Raw genomic sequence first — 16916 nt, forward strand, 5'->3', positions numbered from 1 at the left:
GTGCCTTCTCTGGCCACCACCGTTGTCATCGATGTAGTCCTTGATATCATCCTAATGCCGACGTAGTTGTCGTCGATTCACCGTCGAAATCGCGTGAGATCACGATTTTCATCATAGTATTCGTGAGATTTAAAATGTCGATTTGTGGCCAATTGATCGTCGACCAATCACAATTTCATAGGAGTTATGGTCACTAGGGGGAGGGGAGGCCAGATGGAGCTTCTTTGACGGTAAAAGGTGTCGATCGATGTGAGTTTAGGGGTTGAAATAAAAGTTTTTAAAGTTTATGGGTTATTTCAAAATTTATGTTTTTCTTTTTAAAATATATAATTTTTTAAAAAAATTTATATACAATTTTTAAAATTACTAGGTGTTGACACGTTTCACTAAACAGGAAAACTAAGGGCGTTAACGACCTAGGCACCTAAAAGGGTACCGTTTGTAATGTTAGGCATCCGAATGGGCAAAAAAAACGTAGGCACTTATTTGGCACAAAAGGGATAGTTTGGGCAGTTATTTGGGAATTAAGGCTAGTTTTAACACTGAAGCCCTACTTAGTGCATAATGATTCCACTATGTTGAATTATGTCATGTATATTTCAAAAGTACATGTACTAAATTGAAAATTTTATATAGCTTAGTGTCCATGCGTGGTATTATCCCTAAGTAAAACTGTAGTTTTCAGAAACATGGAGAGGTCACCTTCAGGAAGAAAAAACGTGGAGAGTTCTAATATAATTATCCTATATATATATTTATATAGGAAAAACTACACATTTAGTACGTAATATCAATTTTGATTTGTTTTAATATCTAAACTTTATTTTTTTTTCAAAATCATACCTAATATTTAGTTTTTTATTCCATTTAGTACCCGCCGTTAAAAACTTAATGCTTTCAGTACCTAAACTATCATTTTTGGTTCGTTTTGATACATAAACTCTCAATTATTTCAAAATTTAAATTTAAATTTTAAACAGTGTACTGAAATGAAACAAAGACTAAACTTTAGGTATGATTTTGAAAAAATTAAAAGTTTAGGATACTAAAATAGACCAAAACTGATAGTTTATATACTAAACGCGTAGTTTACCCTTACATATAATTGTAATAAACATCTCTATATATATTTTTTCAATTAGCTCACTATTTTATCCAACGGAAAATAGTTTTTTATATATATATTTATGTCGTATCAAGTGTGAATTTTTTATATGTTGAATGAAGTTTTCTTAAACTCAAATCAGATCGATTGATGAATGAAATGACATGATAATCAAATTAGGTTCAAGTTTATCGAAATCTCTTCTCGACTTGACTCATGTTAATTCTTAAATTTATATGTTTTGTTGTGTTTAATTAAGATTGTTATATTTTAATTAGTTAATAATATATAGGGTAAATTATTCATTTAGTATTTAAACTATTAGTTTTGGTTTGTTTTAATACATAAACTTTCAATTTTTTTTGAAAAACATGCCTAACATTTAGTTTTCATTTCATTTTTTTACCCGCCGTTAAAAACTTAATGCATTTATTTCCTAAACTATCAGTCTTTGTCCGATTTAGCACCTAAACTTCAATATTTTTTAAAACTTAACGTTAAATTTTGAACGAGTTTACTAAAATGAAACGAAAACTAAAGTTTTTAACGACGGGTACTAAAATGAAACAAAAAATAAACTTTAAGTATGATTTTGAAAAAATAAAAGTTTAGATACTAAAACATACCAAAACTAATAATTTAAGTATTAAACGCATATTTTACCTATTATTGGGTTTTCTGAATTTTGTTATAAATATATCCCTTCAAAATATCAAATTATTTCTTAAAGAAACCAAGTTATATTTTAAATTTATTATTACATTTATTTCATAAAATTAATAATTTTATATATTATTTTTTCTCAAAATTTCTTTTATAAAAAACTTATTTATTCACTTTAAAATATAAATACCAAAAAGTACATTCTGCACAATAATTGTATTTTAATATTTTTATTCGATGGTACCTTCGAAACCAGACCAATTTAACCCAACAGAAACGTCGTCGTAAATGCATTTAGGGGTGATCACTGTACGAACAATAATAAAATTCAGAATTTCAGTGGGGAGGATCCAAATCTCTCTGTCTTGTTCTTCATTTAAACTCAAATACAATTTCATCTCATTTTTTGTCCTTAATTTTAGATGCCGGATAAGATCTGAGGTAATCTCCTTTCATGCCTTTTGTTCAATTTTCGAATCGTATTCTCCCTGTTTGGTTTCTCGGATCCTTAAATTCCAGACGTTGAGTTTGATTTGATTTTGTAGAGGGGAATCAGGAGATTGAGATACGGAAACAAAATGTTGACGAAGTTCGAGACGAAGAGTAATAGAGTGAAGGGACTAAGTTTCCACACTAAGAGGCCGTGGATCTTAGCTAGTCTCCACAGTGGCGTTATCCAGCTATGGGACTATCGAATCGGGACTTTGATTGATCGCTTCGACGAACATGATGGCCCTGTTCGCGGCGTCCATTTCCACATGTCCCAGCCTTTGTTTGTCTCTGGAGGTTCGGTTTTGTTTTCTTTTTGCCTGAGTTTATCTCTGATTAATGTATCTCGTTGATTAATTTAATGATCCGTGGATTTTAGTGTCAAATTTTGGATTTTGATTATTAATTGGGTTGTGTTAGCTTAAATTCCGGAGCTCTTTTGTTCTTGTAACTGTATGGCATTTGGGAAATCCAATGCGAATGATTTTACTGGATCTAGGTTCATTATAGAGATTTTTTGTAGTTGGATTTTGCCTAAAACTTCGTCTACCTGATATGGACACCTGAGTCAAGGCCAGTGGAAATTAAAGACCTGGCACTGTACCCTTAATGCAAGAGCATTCTCCAATGCCAACTGTGAGAACTTGGGGTCAAGATCTGCTAACTTGTTTTTAAGGTTGTAAGTTTACAACAATATCCCTCGATGTGAGTCTGATCTGCAAAATATAAGACCAGATGTGCCTTAAGATACAAGCAGCTTGTCAAGTCCTCAAAATTTCAGCCCAAAACTACCTTCCCTTTAGGATAGCAACCATGTCCTATCTCTCATTGGCTTCCTTTCCACTCCCTTCTTTGCCTTTCCACATGGATGCAGTGTAAAGCTGGTTGAACTTATTCATTGTTCTAGCTGGAAGAAGTGAAGTCTCTTAACCACCCAATTGCTAGTCTGCTAGTACAGCCTATGATATCTTTTAAGATGGTAGCAATCTTTATAACAAAACCATGATTTGTGGAAAGGATATTTTTTTGATTTGGTTGTTTGATGCCTTTTATAGGGCAAATTACTATAAAATAAGGGTTTAACATGAAGAGTCTTTTGTATAAAGCTTGAAAAAAGATAAGTGGGAAATGTCTTTAAATATTTGAGCATATATACATCTAGAATTTGTAGATACAAATAGATTGTAACGTAGAGAATTTCATATCAGTTTATTTATAATTTTAATGAGTTTCCCTCCTATTAGTGATCATATCATTAGAATAAGGAATCATAAATAGATTCAATAAGGTGTTATATTTGCAATTTCCTTGAATTGTTCAACTTGGGCAACAAGTCTGAATTTGAGATCGGCTCAAAAATTTTCATTTTGTGCTATGATTTTCTGTTACAAAGCGTTGATGCTTGTGCCATTCAAATGATATTGTTTTATTTTTCAGGGGATGACTACAAGATAAAGGTTTGGAACTACAAGTTGCATAGATGTCTTTTCACCCTTCTTGGACATCTTGATTATATTCGTACCGTGCAATTTCATCATGAGCATCCTTGGATTGTGAGTGCCAGTGATGATCAAACTATTCGCATATGGAACTGGCAGTCACGAACTTGCATCTCTGTGTTGACTGGTCATAATCATTACGTTATGTGCGCTTCATTCCATCCTAAAGAAGACCTTGTTGTGTCTGCCTCCCTTGACCAGACTCTTCGAGTTTGGGATATTGGTTCCTTGAAAAAGAAGGTTGCCTCCCCAGCAGATGATATTTTACGGTTGAGCCAGATGAACACCGATCTTTTTGGTGGTGTTGATGCTGTTGTGAAGTATGTGTTGGAAGGTCATGACCGAGGAGTAAATTGGGCCGCTTTTCATCCCACCTTACCTTTGATAGTCTCTGGTGCTGATGATCGCCAAGTGAAGCTGTGGCGTATGAATGGTAAGTACAGGAACTGCACATTCGTTAGCAATACCGATTAAAATTTTTGTACGCAATCTTATTTACCAATTAAAATCTTCGTAAGAACTTACCTTCTCTCCCCTCAAGTTGGATATAATAATCGTTGGTATTTGATCCCGCTACCCCAGCTTCTCCATTTTGTTTTATGATTTTGGCTGTGCATATACAACCTGCTAAAAGTAGGTGGATAAATTTTGTGCATCATGGAATTTATAGTCTTGAGTTGTTGTGGGATTGAGTAAATTGTTTATTTTTTTAGATACAAAGGCTTGGGAAGTGGATACCGTGAGAGGACACATGAATAATGTTTCATGTGTTATGTTCCACGCCAAACAAGACATCATTGTATCTAATTCTGAGGATAAAAGTATTCGTGTGTGGGATGCAACAAAGCGAACTGGACTTCAAACTTTCCGTCGAGAACATGACAGGTTCTGGATTCTTGCAGCTCATCCTGAGATTAATCTTTTGGCAGCTGGACATGACAGTGGCATGATTGTATTTAAGTTAGAGAGAGAACGACCTGCTTTTGCAGTGAGTGCGGATTCTCTGTTTTATGCCAGGGATCGATTTTTAAGGTATTATGACTTTACAACTCAAAGAGAGACACAAGTAGTTCCAATTCGACGGCCTGGTTCTACTAGCCTGAATCAATCTCCAAGGACTCTTTCTTATAGTCCTACAGAAAATGCTGTTCTTATCTGCTCAGATGTTGATGGAGGAACTTATGAGTTGTATTTGATACCAAAAGAGAGCATTGGTCGGAATGACTTACAGGAGGCAAAGAAAGGTCCGGGTAATGCTGCTATATTTGTGGCTCGGAACCGGTTTGCTGTACTTGACAAAAGCAATAACCAAGTCTTAATCAAGAATTTTAAAAATGAGGTTGTTAAAAAGAGTGGTCTCCCAGTGCCTACGGATGCAATACTTTATGCCGGAACAGGTAATTTGTTGTGTAGATCAGATGATAGAGTCGTTGTATTTGATCTGCAGCAGAGGCTTGTTATTGGTGATCTACAAACTCCTTTTGTGAAGTATGTTGTTTGGTCTAGTGACATGGAGAGGGTTGCTTTGCTCAGCAAGCATTCCATTATAATTACTAACAAGAAGCTTGTGCACCAGTGCACTTTACATGAGACAATACGTGTTAAGAGTGGGGCTTGGGATGAAAATGGTGTTTTTATTTACACCACTCTAATCATATAAAATACTGCCTTCCCAACGGAGATAGTGGAATAATTCGAACCCTCGATATTCCAATATACATAACCAAGGTTTCCGGAAATACAATCTTTTGCCTGGATCGTGATGGAAAGAATAAGACTCTGGTCATTGATGCCACAGAATACATTTTCAAGCTCTCTTTACTTCGGAAGAGGTATGATCATGTTATGAGCATGATAAGAAACTCCCAGCTTTGCGGTGAGGCCGTGATTGCCTATATACAACAGAAGGGGTTCCCTGAAGTGGCTCTCCATTTTGTCAAAGATGAGAGAACCCGGTTTAACTTGGCTCTAGAGAGTGGGAATATCCAAATTGCTGTTGCATCAGCTAAGGAGATTGATGACAAAGATCATTGGTATAGATTGGGTGTGGAAGCCCTTCGCCAAGGCAATGCAGGTATAGTGGAGTATGCCTACCAGAGGACAAAGAACTTTGAGAGGTTGTCTTTTCTTTATCTCATAAATGGTAACCTGGATAAGCTGTCCAAGATGCTGAAAATCGCGGAAGTCAAGAACGATGTTATGGGCCAGTTTCACAATGCTTTATATCTCGGCGATGTCCAAGAACGTGTAAAGATCTTGGAGAATGCCGGTCATTTGCCTCTTGCTTATGTTACAGCCTCAGTCCATGGGCTACATGATGTGGCCAAAAGTTTAGCTGCTGAGTTGGGAGATGATGTCCCTTCTTTGCCAGAAGGGAAAAAACCTTCCTTATTGATGCCTCCAGCACCCGTTATGTGTGGTGGTGATTGGCCCTTGTTGAGAGTAATGAAAGGCATATTTGATGGTGGATTCGATAATATTGGTAGGGGAGCTGCGGGTGAAGAGGAGGACGGTGCAGAAGGTGATTGGGGTGAAGATCTTGATATAGTGGATGTTGATGGCGTACAAAATGGAGATGTTGCTACAATTTTGGAAGACGGGGAAGTGGGTGAAGAAAACGAAGAGGGTGGGTGGGACCTTGAAGACTTGGAACTCCCCCTGAGGTAGAGACACCAAAGGTTTCTTCCAATGCTCGTTCTTCCGTTTTTGTGGCTCCGTCTCCTGGTATGCCCGTGAGTCAAATTTGGACACAGAGATCGTCACTTGCTGCTGATCATGCAGCTGCTGGCAATTTTGATACAGCTATGCATTTGCTGAGCAGGCAACTCGGAATAAAAAACTTTGCTCCTTTAAAATCCATGTTTCTTGACCTCTACACTGGCAGCCATAGCTATCTCCGTGCATCTGCATCTGCTCCAGTGGTGACCTTGGCGGTTGAGAGGGGATGTAATGAGTCTGCTAGTCCTAATGTCAGGGCCCACCAGCCCTAGTATTCAAATTTTCTCAGCTGGATGAAAAGCTGAAGGCTGGATACAAGGCCACAACAGCCGGAAAATTTACCGAGGCTCTTTGGCTTTTCCTCGGCATTCTTCATACGATTCCATTAATTGTCGTGGAGTCGAGGAGGGAAGTTGATGAAGTCAAGGAGTTAATTATCATCGCTAAGGAGTATGTTCTCGGTCTGCAGATGGAGATTAAGCGTAGAGAGTTGAAAGACAATCCGGTACGCCAGCAGGAGCTTGCTGCCTACTTCACCCACTGCAACCTTCAATTGCCTCATCTCAGACTCGCTCTGCTAAACGCAATGACCGTCTGCTACAAGGCAAAGAACCTGGCAACGGCAGCCAACTTCGCCAGGCGCCTTCTAGAAACAAACCCCACAAACGAGAGCCATTCGAAGACGGGAAGGCAAGTACTTCAGGCTGCCGAGAGGAACATGACCGATGCATCCCAGTTGAACTACGATTTCAGGAACCCGTTTGTCCCATGTGGAGCGAGCTATGTACCGATTTACCGAGGACAGAAGGACGTATCTTGCCCTTACTGTACCACCCGTTTTGTGCCTACCCAGGAAGGACAGTTGTGTACTGTCTGTGATCTCGCCATCGTTGGAGCAGATGCTTCAGGACTGCTCTGTTCTCCATCGCAAATCCGATGATCGGGCCGGCATTACTCTAGGCTTGTTCCTTCAATCTTGCTCGTCCTTTGATCCAGCTGAATCAGTCGCGACGATTAATTCCTATATGCCAGGTAATTTGATATCGAGTTCATTTATTTGCACCGTCTACTTTTATTTTGCCTTTTGTTTTTCATTATAATATTCAGATGTAATAAACAATTAGGGAATTTCGGATTTTTATTCTCTCACGGACAAAACATAACAAAACCTTTCCTAGGAGACGACACCCATGCGTTAGAGAATCCGAAATATCTAAAAATATTCAAAATAAATGAATTCATTGGATCGAAATATCTCTCATATATATATATTATCATTGTAATTAATTGCGTGTGCTATTGTATATAAGAATCAGATTTTAGACTGATATTAACTGAAGATTTAATATTAATTGTCGAGGTCTGCCATATCTTCTAAAATATAAATAAAATAAGTAAGATAGTCATTTATCTTTATCGCTAAAATCAGGTGTTGGTAGGTGTGTAAATGAACCGAGTTTGAACGAATAATGTTGTATTAATGTTCGTTTAATTCTAAGTATCGTGTTCGTTTATTTATTTTTTAAGGTGTTTGTATTCGTTTATTTAACGTTCGCAAATGTGTTCGTTTAATGTTCATGAAATTGTTCGTTTAAGTGTTTAAGAATATGTTCATTTATATATTTGTTTAACGTTCATGAATATATTCGTTTAATGTTAGTTTATCATTCACGAATATGTTCATTTAGAATAAAAGGGAAATGAGTGATGGGAAAAGGTTTTTTTGTGCTATAATAGGGAAAATGGTCAAACTACTCAAACTAGTGCTTAAGATTCATAGTTTAAATTTCAAAATTCATCATATATTTAATTTAGTATGTATTTCCACTAATATTCAAAATATAAAAAAAATAAACGAGTTTATTCGTAAACATAAATGAACCAAACACCTCTTATCTTGTACGTTCGTTTATTAAATGAATATAAAATTTTTGTTCATACTTATTTATTTAACTTAATAAACGAACATAATGTTATATAAACGATTTACGAACAGTTCACCGAATGTTCGGTTCTAGAGGTTAGTCAATGGGTTACATAACATGTTTTTGTGTGGAGGGTTTATATTGTAAATTTTTTTAATTGAATTAGATGAAACCCGACCCATATCTGACCTATGCCCATCCCCAGACGGAAGGTTTGCTTGAGTTCAAGCGAAAGAGTAGCCAAGGAGGAAAAGCCACGTGGTTGAGTGGGGTGTGAGGATTGGATGGCGGTTGCTTTTGGGTTTTCTGGAGTCGGTTGAGCCTATAAAATAATTAAATCCCATGGAAATGATCATGTTGGGTCGGTTGGGTTTTTATATTGTGGATTTTGGGTCACCTTTGTCGAGACTCTTAATAAACCATGAATAGCGTATAAAATTTGAGGATAAAATATATAAATGGTCCACACTATAAAATATTATTTTATTAAGTTCTTTGAATATTAAAAGTTACAAAACAGTCTTCCAACTATAATGAATTATTTTTTTGATTTCCTTGACTATTAAAAGTTACAAAATGATCATCCGATTCTTCATTATGTTTCAAAATCATTATTTTTCGTTGAAAAATTGACGACAATATGAGATGTACGTTGACTGAGATACGATAAAATCTGATATCATAATCTCAAACGACTATCATATCTCAATCAACATGCTAACGTCCAACTCAGATGATCGTTAAATTTTTAATGAAATATAACGAGTTTGGAACATAATTAATAATCGAGTGACCATTTTATAACTTTTAATAGTTGATTTTGTACCAGCTTTTGCATTTGTTTAAGGCTAAGGTCATCTATTTGAAGGCAAGTTCCACCATGAAATGATAACTACCGATCCTTCAAAATATCCTATGGAATATCATCGATACATTGTTAATGTAATTTAATAGATTAAGTTAATTTTTTTTATTTACATACAGTGATTACAAGTGGTAGTATTTGTTATAAATAATAGCCTATCTAGGCCTACTTAGGTCATGACCCATCCTATGCAAAAAAAGGTAAATTACTCTTTAATTACCCACTTATTATTTAGTTTTCATTTTGATCATCTAACTATTATTTATTTTAAATCATACTTAACGTTACATTTTGGTTCTGGTTTGGTCACTTGTCTTTTAAAAATTGATTGTGATGTTGATGTGTCATCATAAGATAATGCTACATTAGGATTGAAAAATAATTAAAAATGTCATTTAGTATCATTGTTATTTTTTAACAGCGTGTGACCAAAACAGAAAAAAACGTAACATTAGGTATGATTTTGAAAAAAAAATAATAGTTGAATGATCAAAGCATAAGTAATAGGAGAGTGACCAAACATGTAGTTTACCCTAAATAAAAATATGTATGAATTATGTTAAGAAAATTAATATATATTGCTCCAATTAATATATTTTTTTAGATTTAATACAGTTATATATGTAATTGTTATTATAAATTAAAAATATATATTAATTATATAGATAAATTTTATTATATTTACGTTGGCCCATTCCATAAATCTCTTTTGGATTCGTCAATGGTTTTATAAACTTTCAACTATTTGACAATGATCACTTAAATACACTGTAGTCGTTGGTGTTCAACTAACAACCTTTATGGATTAACAACAATTTCTTTAGCCATAAGATAGTTTGGTATGTGCTTAAATTTAAAAAGTTATGAATCACATATTATTTAACATGTAATATAATATATAAATTTTATGATAAATTATGCGTTTAGTACCTAAATTATTAGTTTTGGTTCGTTTTAGTAACTAAACTTTTAATTTTTTCAAAACCATATCTAAACTTTAGTTTTTGTTTTATTCTAGTATCACACCGTTAAAAACTTTAGTTTTTGTTTCATTTTAATACAGTTGTTCAAAATTTAACATTAAGTTTTTAAAAGATTGAAAGTTTAGGTGTTAAAACGGACCAAAACTAATAGTTTAGGTACTAAACACGTTAAGTTTTTAACAACGACACTAAAATGAAATTAAAACTAAACGTTAGGTACGGTTTTGAAAAAATAAAAAATTTAAGTATTAAAAGAAACTAAAACTGATAGTTTAGATATTAAATACGTAGTTTAACCTAAATTTTAATGGTTTAAATCTCAACGACACAAATCTTTTAATTTCTTTTATTTCATATGGAGAAATTGTACTTTGACTTCTCTCGGATAATTAATAATTTAAATTAGACTACTTAAACACAAAATTCGACTCGATCCGACTTTATCAGGGTAGATTTTATAAAAATAAATTTGAATTCGGGTTGAGTCAAGTTGAGTTTTTTTAGAGATTATGTTTAAGTAGAATCAAATTTGGATCTATAGTAAAAAATATTCGAGCCGACCTGAAAATTTTATAATTTTACCTTATATATTTAAGGATAATTATAATAAGACTCATTTATATATATATTTTTTCAATTAAATCTTTATTTTTATTGGATAAAAAGAATATTTTTTATAGATATATTATTTTGAGTCGGTCGAATCGAGTTAAGATTTTATCTCAAAAAAACGAATGGAGTTTAAATCGAGTATATAATTTTTAGGTTGAATTTAGATTTGATGGGAGGTATATAAATTTTAGATAGGCAGACCGATCGTACCTGCAATCATCTCAAAAAAAAAACTGACCCTTATTACCATATGTAATGAGGTAAGGGGAGGTAGGATAGTAGCTTGCCCCTAATATCAGATTGAGAACAGCTTCCGTAAGAGACATCCGAATTATGAAGTGTCCTCTGTGAGACTCGATCTCACAACCCCAAAATTAAGAGTCTTGCACTCTACCAACTGAGGTAGATGGTCATCTCAAAGCATCTTAGATATGCTGCATGTATAAAGATGAAAAGAAATAAAGGCGTGAGAGTCGTGAGGCATAGAGCCTTTGAGAACGAAAAGGTGGAAAAATGGAATCGAAATGTGAAGTGATTGTGATTGGCGAGCGATCATCGACCAGCCAATCTGGTCACCCAACGAGTGGGCTCTGGTCCTTTGCTTGTGACTTGCCCGTCCACACTCCCTTTGCTTTATCGCTTATCTAAAGCGTGTCGAATATCTTATCTAAATTAGGAATGAGCATGGCCGGGCCGGCCGGGTTTGTAGTCGATCTGATTAATTTGAAAATTATACATCCTTAATTCGATTCGAATTAATCTAAAAATTATATATCTTTCACTCAATCCTAACACGTTCAGTCCTTTTTAGATAAAACCCAAATCTGACCCAACTCGTAATAATATATTTATAAAAAATATTAATTTCATTTAATAAAACATAGAGGTTTAATTGAATATATATATATATATATAAACTAAATATAATTCTAATCCTACTTACAGAGGAAAGTGACTCTATGATAAAGAAGAATAGTGTTCTTAATAAGTATAAAACACATGACATAAAGAAATACAAGAGAACAAAGATGAATAACTTGATCAACCGATCAAATGTACTTGCTCGTTAAATTATTAAAATTAAAATTCTATTAAAAGTGAATAACCTGTTTATTGTATAATTTAAATTCGAATTCAAATATCAAAATCTATATAAATAATGTATATTTAAATAACATAATTGATATCTAAAAGTGTATGGTACATTTTTTATCTTCTTTCTTAGTTGTTTGGTCGTTATTTTTATTTTATGTTTTCTTAAGTAAATTTAGCCAATGTCACGACTGATCAATATGATACTTATTTGTAATCTTGTTTAATCTTCTCTGCTATGGACTCTCAGATTGAATTTGGATACGTGATTTTGTGTTTATGGATAGTTTCTTATGACGCTCGACTTTGATTTACAATTCACGATAGTTTTTCAATAGGTTAATCCTTTATGTGATTACTTTAATCTGTTCCATATATGATACTTATATAATCTAAAGTGACTATTAGTAAAACATCTTAATTCACATAGTATTATAATGTACAATATCTAAATTAATAAAAGCATAAACCCAAAATTTGAAATTTTGGAAATTTCATTATTAAAATGGATCATAAATCTTTTTCATCGAATAAATATGTTGCATCACAATTACTTATCTATTTAATTTTATTTATTATTTGAAATATTTTTTTATTTTTTTGAATAATGGTGTACGTTATAATTCTTTCCATATGTTTCTTTCTACTGTTAATATTATTATAATAATAAACTTTTAACTAAATTTCAATATTTCACATCTGCTGTAATTTAATGTCTTTAATTTAAGGGTAAAGTATATAAATGGTCCCCGATTATAAGATATTATTTTATTGAGTATTTCGACTCTTAAAAGTTACAAAATAACCCCGACTATAAGACGCTATTTTTTAAGTCTCATGATTATTAAAAGTTATAAAATGGTCACCGACTATTCATTGTGTTCCAAACTCATCATTTTTCATTAAAAAATGGATAACAATTTGAGTTGGACATCAACCTGCTGACTAAGATACGATATATTATGAACCTAGAATCTCGAACGACTATCATATCCCGGTCAGCAGGTTAACGTCCAACTCAAACTACCATCAATTTTTTAATGAAAAAGGACGAGTTTGGAACACAATGAATAGCCGAGTGACTGTTTTGCAACTTTTAATAGTCGGGGACTTTAAAAAATAATATCCTATAATCAAGAGACCATTTTGTAACTTTTAATAGTCGAAGGACTCAATAAAGTAATACTCTATAGTCGAGGGACCATTTGTGTACTTTACCCTTAATTTAAATTAGGGTAAATTACATCAACCTGCTGACTAAGATACGATATATTATGAACCTAGAATCTCGAACGACTATCATATCCCGGTCAGCAGGTTAACGTCCAACTCAAACTACCATCAATTTTTTAATGAAAAATGACGAGTTTGGAACACAATGAATAGTCGAGTGACTGTTTTGTAACTTTTAATAGTCGGGGACTTTAAAAAATAATATCCTATAATCAAGAGACAATTTTGTAACTTTTAATAGTCGAAGGACTCAATAAAGTAATACTCTATAGTCGAGGGACCATTTGTGTACTTTACCCTTAATTTAAATTAGGGTAAATTACACCGATCATTATTGAATTTTACTCTCTCTCCTATTTCAGTCATTGTACTTTAAATCCGTTTAATTTTCTCATTGAACTTAATGTATTTAGTTGTTTTAGTCACTCCGTCGTTAAATAGTTAACGACGCCATTTTGCATCTATGTAAAAGCTAATTTATAATGCCATTAGAGAGAAAATAACGGAGTGACCATGAAAACCAAATGTATTAAGTTAAGTGAGGAAATTGAACGAATTTAAAGTACAATGAATGAAATAGGAAAGAGAGTAAAGTTTAGTGATGATTAGTGTAATTTACCCTTTAAATTATTATATGCATTTTTTTTTCATAATCAGAATAGGGGTGTATTTTCAAGATGTTGAGATTCAATACCATATAATCTGTATTACCATATACGTATAGGAATATTCTCCGTAGTTTACCGAGAAAATTGCAGAATCCCGTGACTAAAATGATTAAATTAGGATAGCCTTTCGTTTTTGAATTTGGACTCTTTGCAGTATAAATTCGGCGAACCAGTAGCTAAAGAGTGCGGCGTTGAAGATAAAAGAGAATGGATTCTTCTTATTCTTCTTCCTCAATTTGTTGCATTGTTATCGTTTCCATTCTACTTCTCGATTCATTGTTAGTATGCAATGGAGGAAAGACGAGTATCTATGTGAGGAAAGCGGAGAAAACCGTGGAGATGCCGCTTCACAGTGACGTTTTTCGAATTCCAGCCGGTTACAACGCACCTCAACAGGTGAGGATTTCGTTTTGAATCCAGAAAAAATCGATTTATTTGTGTGTTTTGTGATTCGTGTGATTTGGATTTTTCAAGGTTCATATAACACAAGGCGACCATGAGGGGAAAGCCGTGATTGTTTCATGGGTGACGCCGGATGAACCCGGTTCCAATACGGTGGTTTACTGGAGTGAGGAGAACTGTGAAGCGAAGAAGAAGGCTGTGGGGAAAGTTTATACTTATAAGTTCTACAATTACACTTCTGGTTTCATTCATCATTGTACCATCAGAAATCTGGAGGTAAAATATATAAGCAGTGATTTACGTTTTTAGTTTTGTTTCGTCGTGCTTGATTGATCCGCATTTCGATCGAGTCTCTGTGTTTGCTTGTTTGCAGTATGATACTAAGTATTACTATGTCGTCGGTGATCGAAAATTGATGCGAAAGTTCTGGTTTACAACTCCTCCTGCAGTTGGTCCTGATGTCCCTTACACGTTCGGTATAATTGGTAAGTGAATCTTTACTTGCTGATTTGATTTGGTTAAGGTATTGGTATTGGTATACATTTGGATTGTGACAAATCACAATCCGAATGTCGACACGGTAACGACTTGTACGGGTTGCGTTGGCGCCTTCGACACAATCCAAATGCTTTATGTCTGGGGTTATCTTGTTTGTCTTTGGATGAGTTGATGATTTGGTGTTGGGAATGGTTATGCAGGGGATCTTGGGCAGACTTATGATTCGAATATCACGCTCACTCACTACGAAAGAAACCCGAAGAATGGTCAAGCCGTATTGTTTGTTGGGGATCTTTCTTATGCCGATAACCATCCTAATCATGACAATGTAAGGTGGGATACATGGGCAAGGTTTGTTGAGAGAAGTGTTGCATATCAACCCTGGATATGGACTGCAGGAAATCACGAAATCGATTTCGCCCCTGAGATCGTAAGCTTCGTGTTCTTTCTTAGTGTGATTAGCTCGTAAACATCGTACCTTGTGGCGTGGTTGTGTCTGATTTGTGTTTATCTGCATTTTCTATTGCTTTATCGTCAAACTCTCGAAGGATATGGCGTAGTGAATTGACAATAACATGATTATGGTTCTTCTGCAGGGTGAAACCAAGCCTTTTAAGCCTTACACTCGTCGATATCATGTTCCGTATCGAGCATCACAAAGCACTGCTTCGTTTTGGTATTCAATCAAGAGAGCTTCAGCTTACATCATTGTGTTATCTTCATATTCAGCCTATGGTAAAGAAAATCAATCTTTTTGCATAATTGTGGACTTGATTGGTATAGCAGAGACGTTTGTTGGATTCATCTGATAAATGTCTGCAATCGTTTTTCCCACAGGTAAATACACTCCTCAATACCAATGGCTCGAACAAGAGCTACCGAAAGTTAACCGGAGCGAAACTCCATGGTTAATCGTTCTTATGCATTCCCCGTGGTACAATAGCTACAACTACCACTACATGGAAGGAGAAACCATGAGAGTAATGTACGAGCCATGGTTTGTGGAGCACAAAGTCGATATCGTACTTGCCGGTCATGTCCATGCTTACGAACGATCCGTAAGCTCTTTGTCTTTTTCACCATATCTGCACTAGTATTCCGAAAACCGACTACGATTACTTCATTAACGTCTTTTAAATTGAGTTGTCTATCGTCCTCATCGAAAGGGTTTGTTCTGTATCGCTTTGTTACTGATTTATGTACGTCACAGGAACGTATATCGAACATTGCATACAATATCGAGAACGGTAAATGCAGGCCCGTGAAGGATCAATCCGCACCTATATACATAACCATTGGTGATGGAGGCAACATTGAAGGCTTGGCAAACGAGTAAAGATTGTTCTTTTATCACATCATACATTTTTCTTTCTGTTTCATGCATGATTGTTGCAAGGCCTTGATGTGAACATCTTTCTTTCTTTTTTTATCTGTAATCGTAGCATGACGGAGCCGCAACCGGAGTATTCGGCGTACCGAGAAGCGAGTTTCGGACATGCCATTTTCGATATAAAGAATCGGACTCACGCTCGATATAGTTGGCACCGGAACCATGACGGATATGCTGTGGAAGCTGATTCTATGTGGTTTTTCAATAGATTCTGGCATCCAGTTGACGAGTCTTCTCAATGAGGATAACAGATAGTTGCACTTCCCCACTTGTTTTCTTTTTAGATTTTAAAGGAAAAAGTATAATCGATAATAAAATTCCCTTTCTGTCCTCACTCCACAATTTCCCCTTCGGTTATTTTCTTTGATGTTTATATGTACCATTGGAGGGTATAGGATGGAATAGTTAAGTTTGAATTTTGTGTAATGAATTGAATTTATAAATTGAATTTATAAATTGAGTTGATAATAAGGTAATATTTATTTAGGATAAATTATGTGCTTAATATCTAAATTATCAATTTTTTTGTTTATTTTAGTATCTAAACTTTTGATTTTTTTTAAAATCATACCTAATGTTTAGTTTTTGTTTCATTTTAGTATTTGTTTAAAACTTAAAGTTAAGTTTTGAAACAAATTAAAAATTTAGGTACTAAAACAAATCAAAATTGATAGTTTAAGTACTAAACGCATTAAATTTTTAACGGTGGGGTACTAAAATAAAACAAAAATTAAACGTTAGGATGATTTTGAAAAAATTGAAAGTTTTGTACTT

The 16916-nt window shown here is 34.3% G+C and overlaps 1 protein-coding gene and 1 pseudogene across 1 annotated transcript; both read left to right on the top strand.

Annotated features, from left to right (window-relative positions):
- The first annotated feature begins 2082 nt into the window (after positions 1-2082).
- Positions 2083-7673, top strand: LOC120175425 (annotated as a pseudogene).
- A 6364-nt stretch (positions 7674-14037) lies between these two features.
- LOC120175429 (purple acid phosphatase 2-like) lies at positions 14038-16476 on the top strand. Its single transcript, XM_039182049.1, has 8 exons — positions 14038-14248; positions 14327-14530; positions 14628-14739; positions 14953-15182; positions 15349-15487; positions 15590-15810; positions 15963-16084; positions 16195-16476. The coding sequence occupies exons 1-8, from the start codon at positions 14060-14062 to the stop codon at positions 16382-16384; spliced, it is 1407 nt and encodes a 468-aa protein (XP_039037980.1). The 5' UTR covers positions 14038-14059; the 3' UTR covers positions 16385-16476.
- Positions 16477-16916: the final 440 nt, after the last annotated feature.

The sequence above is a fragment of the Hibiscus syriacus genome, unplaced genomic scaffold (genome assembly GCF_006381635.1).
Source record: "Hibiscus syriacus cultivar Baekdansim isolate YM2019G1 unplaced genomic scaffold, ASM638163v2 tig00112206_pilon, whole genome shotgun sequence".
NCBI lineage: Eukaryota > Viridiplantae > Streptophyta > Magnoliopsida > Malvales > Malvaceae > Hibiscus > Hibiscus syriacus.

Excerpts from the sequence above, each read along its gene's own strand:
- LOC120175429 (XM_039182049.1), top strand. The coding sequence starts at position 14,060 with ATGGATTCTTCTTATTCTTCTTCCTCAATTTGTTGCATTGTTATCGTT. Across the intron at positions 14,249-14,326 it reads GTTACAACGCACCTCAACAG|GTTCATATAACACAAGGCGA; the intron begins GTGAGGATTTCG and ends GGATTTTTCAAG. Across the intron at positions 14,531-14,627 it reads GTACCATCAGAAATCTGGAG|TATGATACTAAGTATTACTA; the intron begins GTAAAATATATA and ends GCTTGTTTGCAG.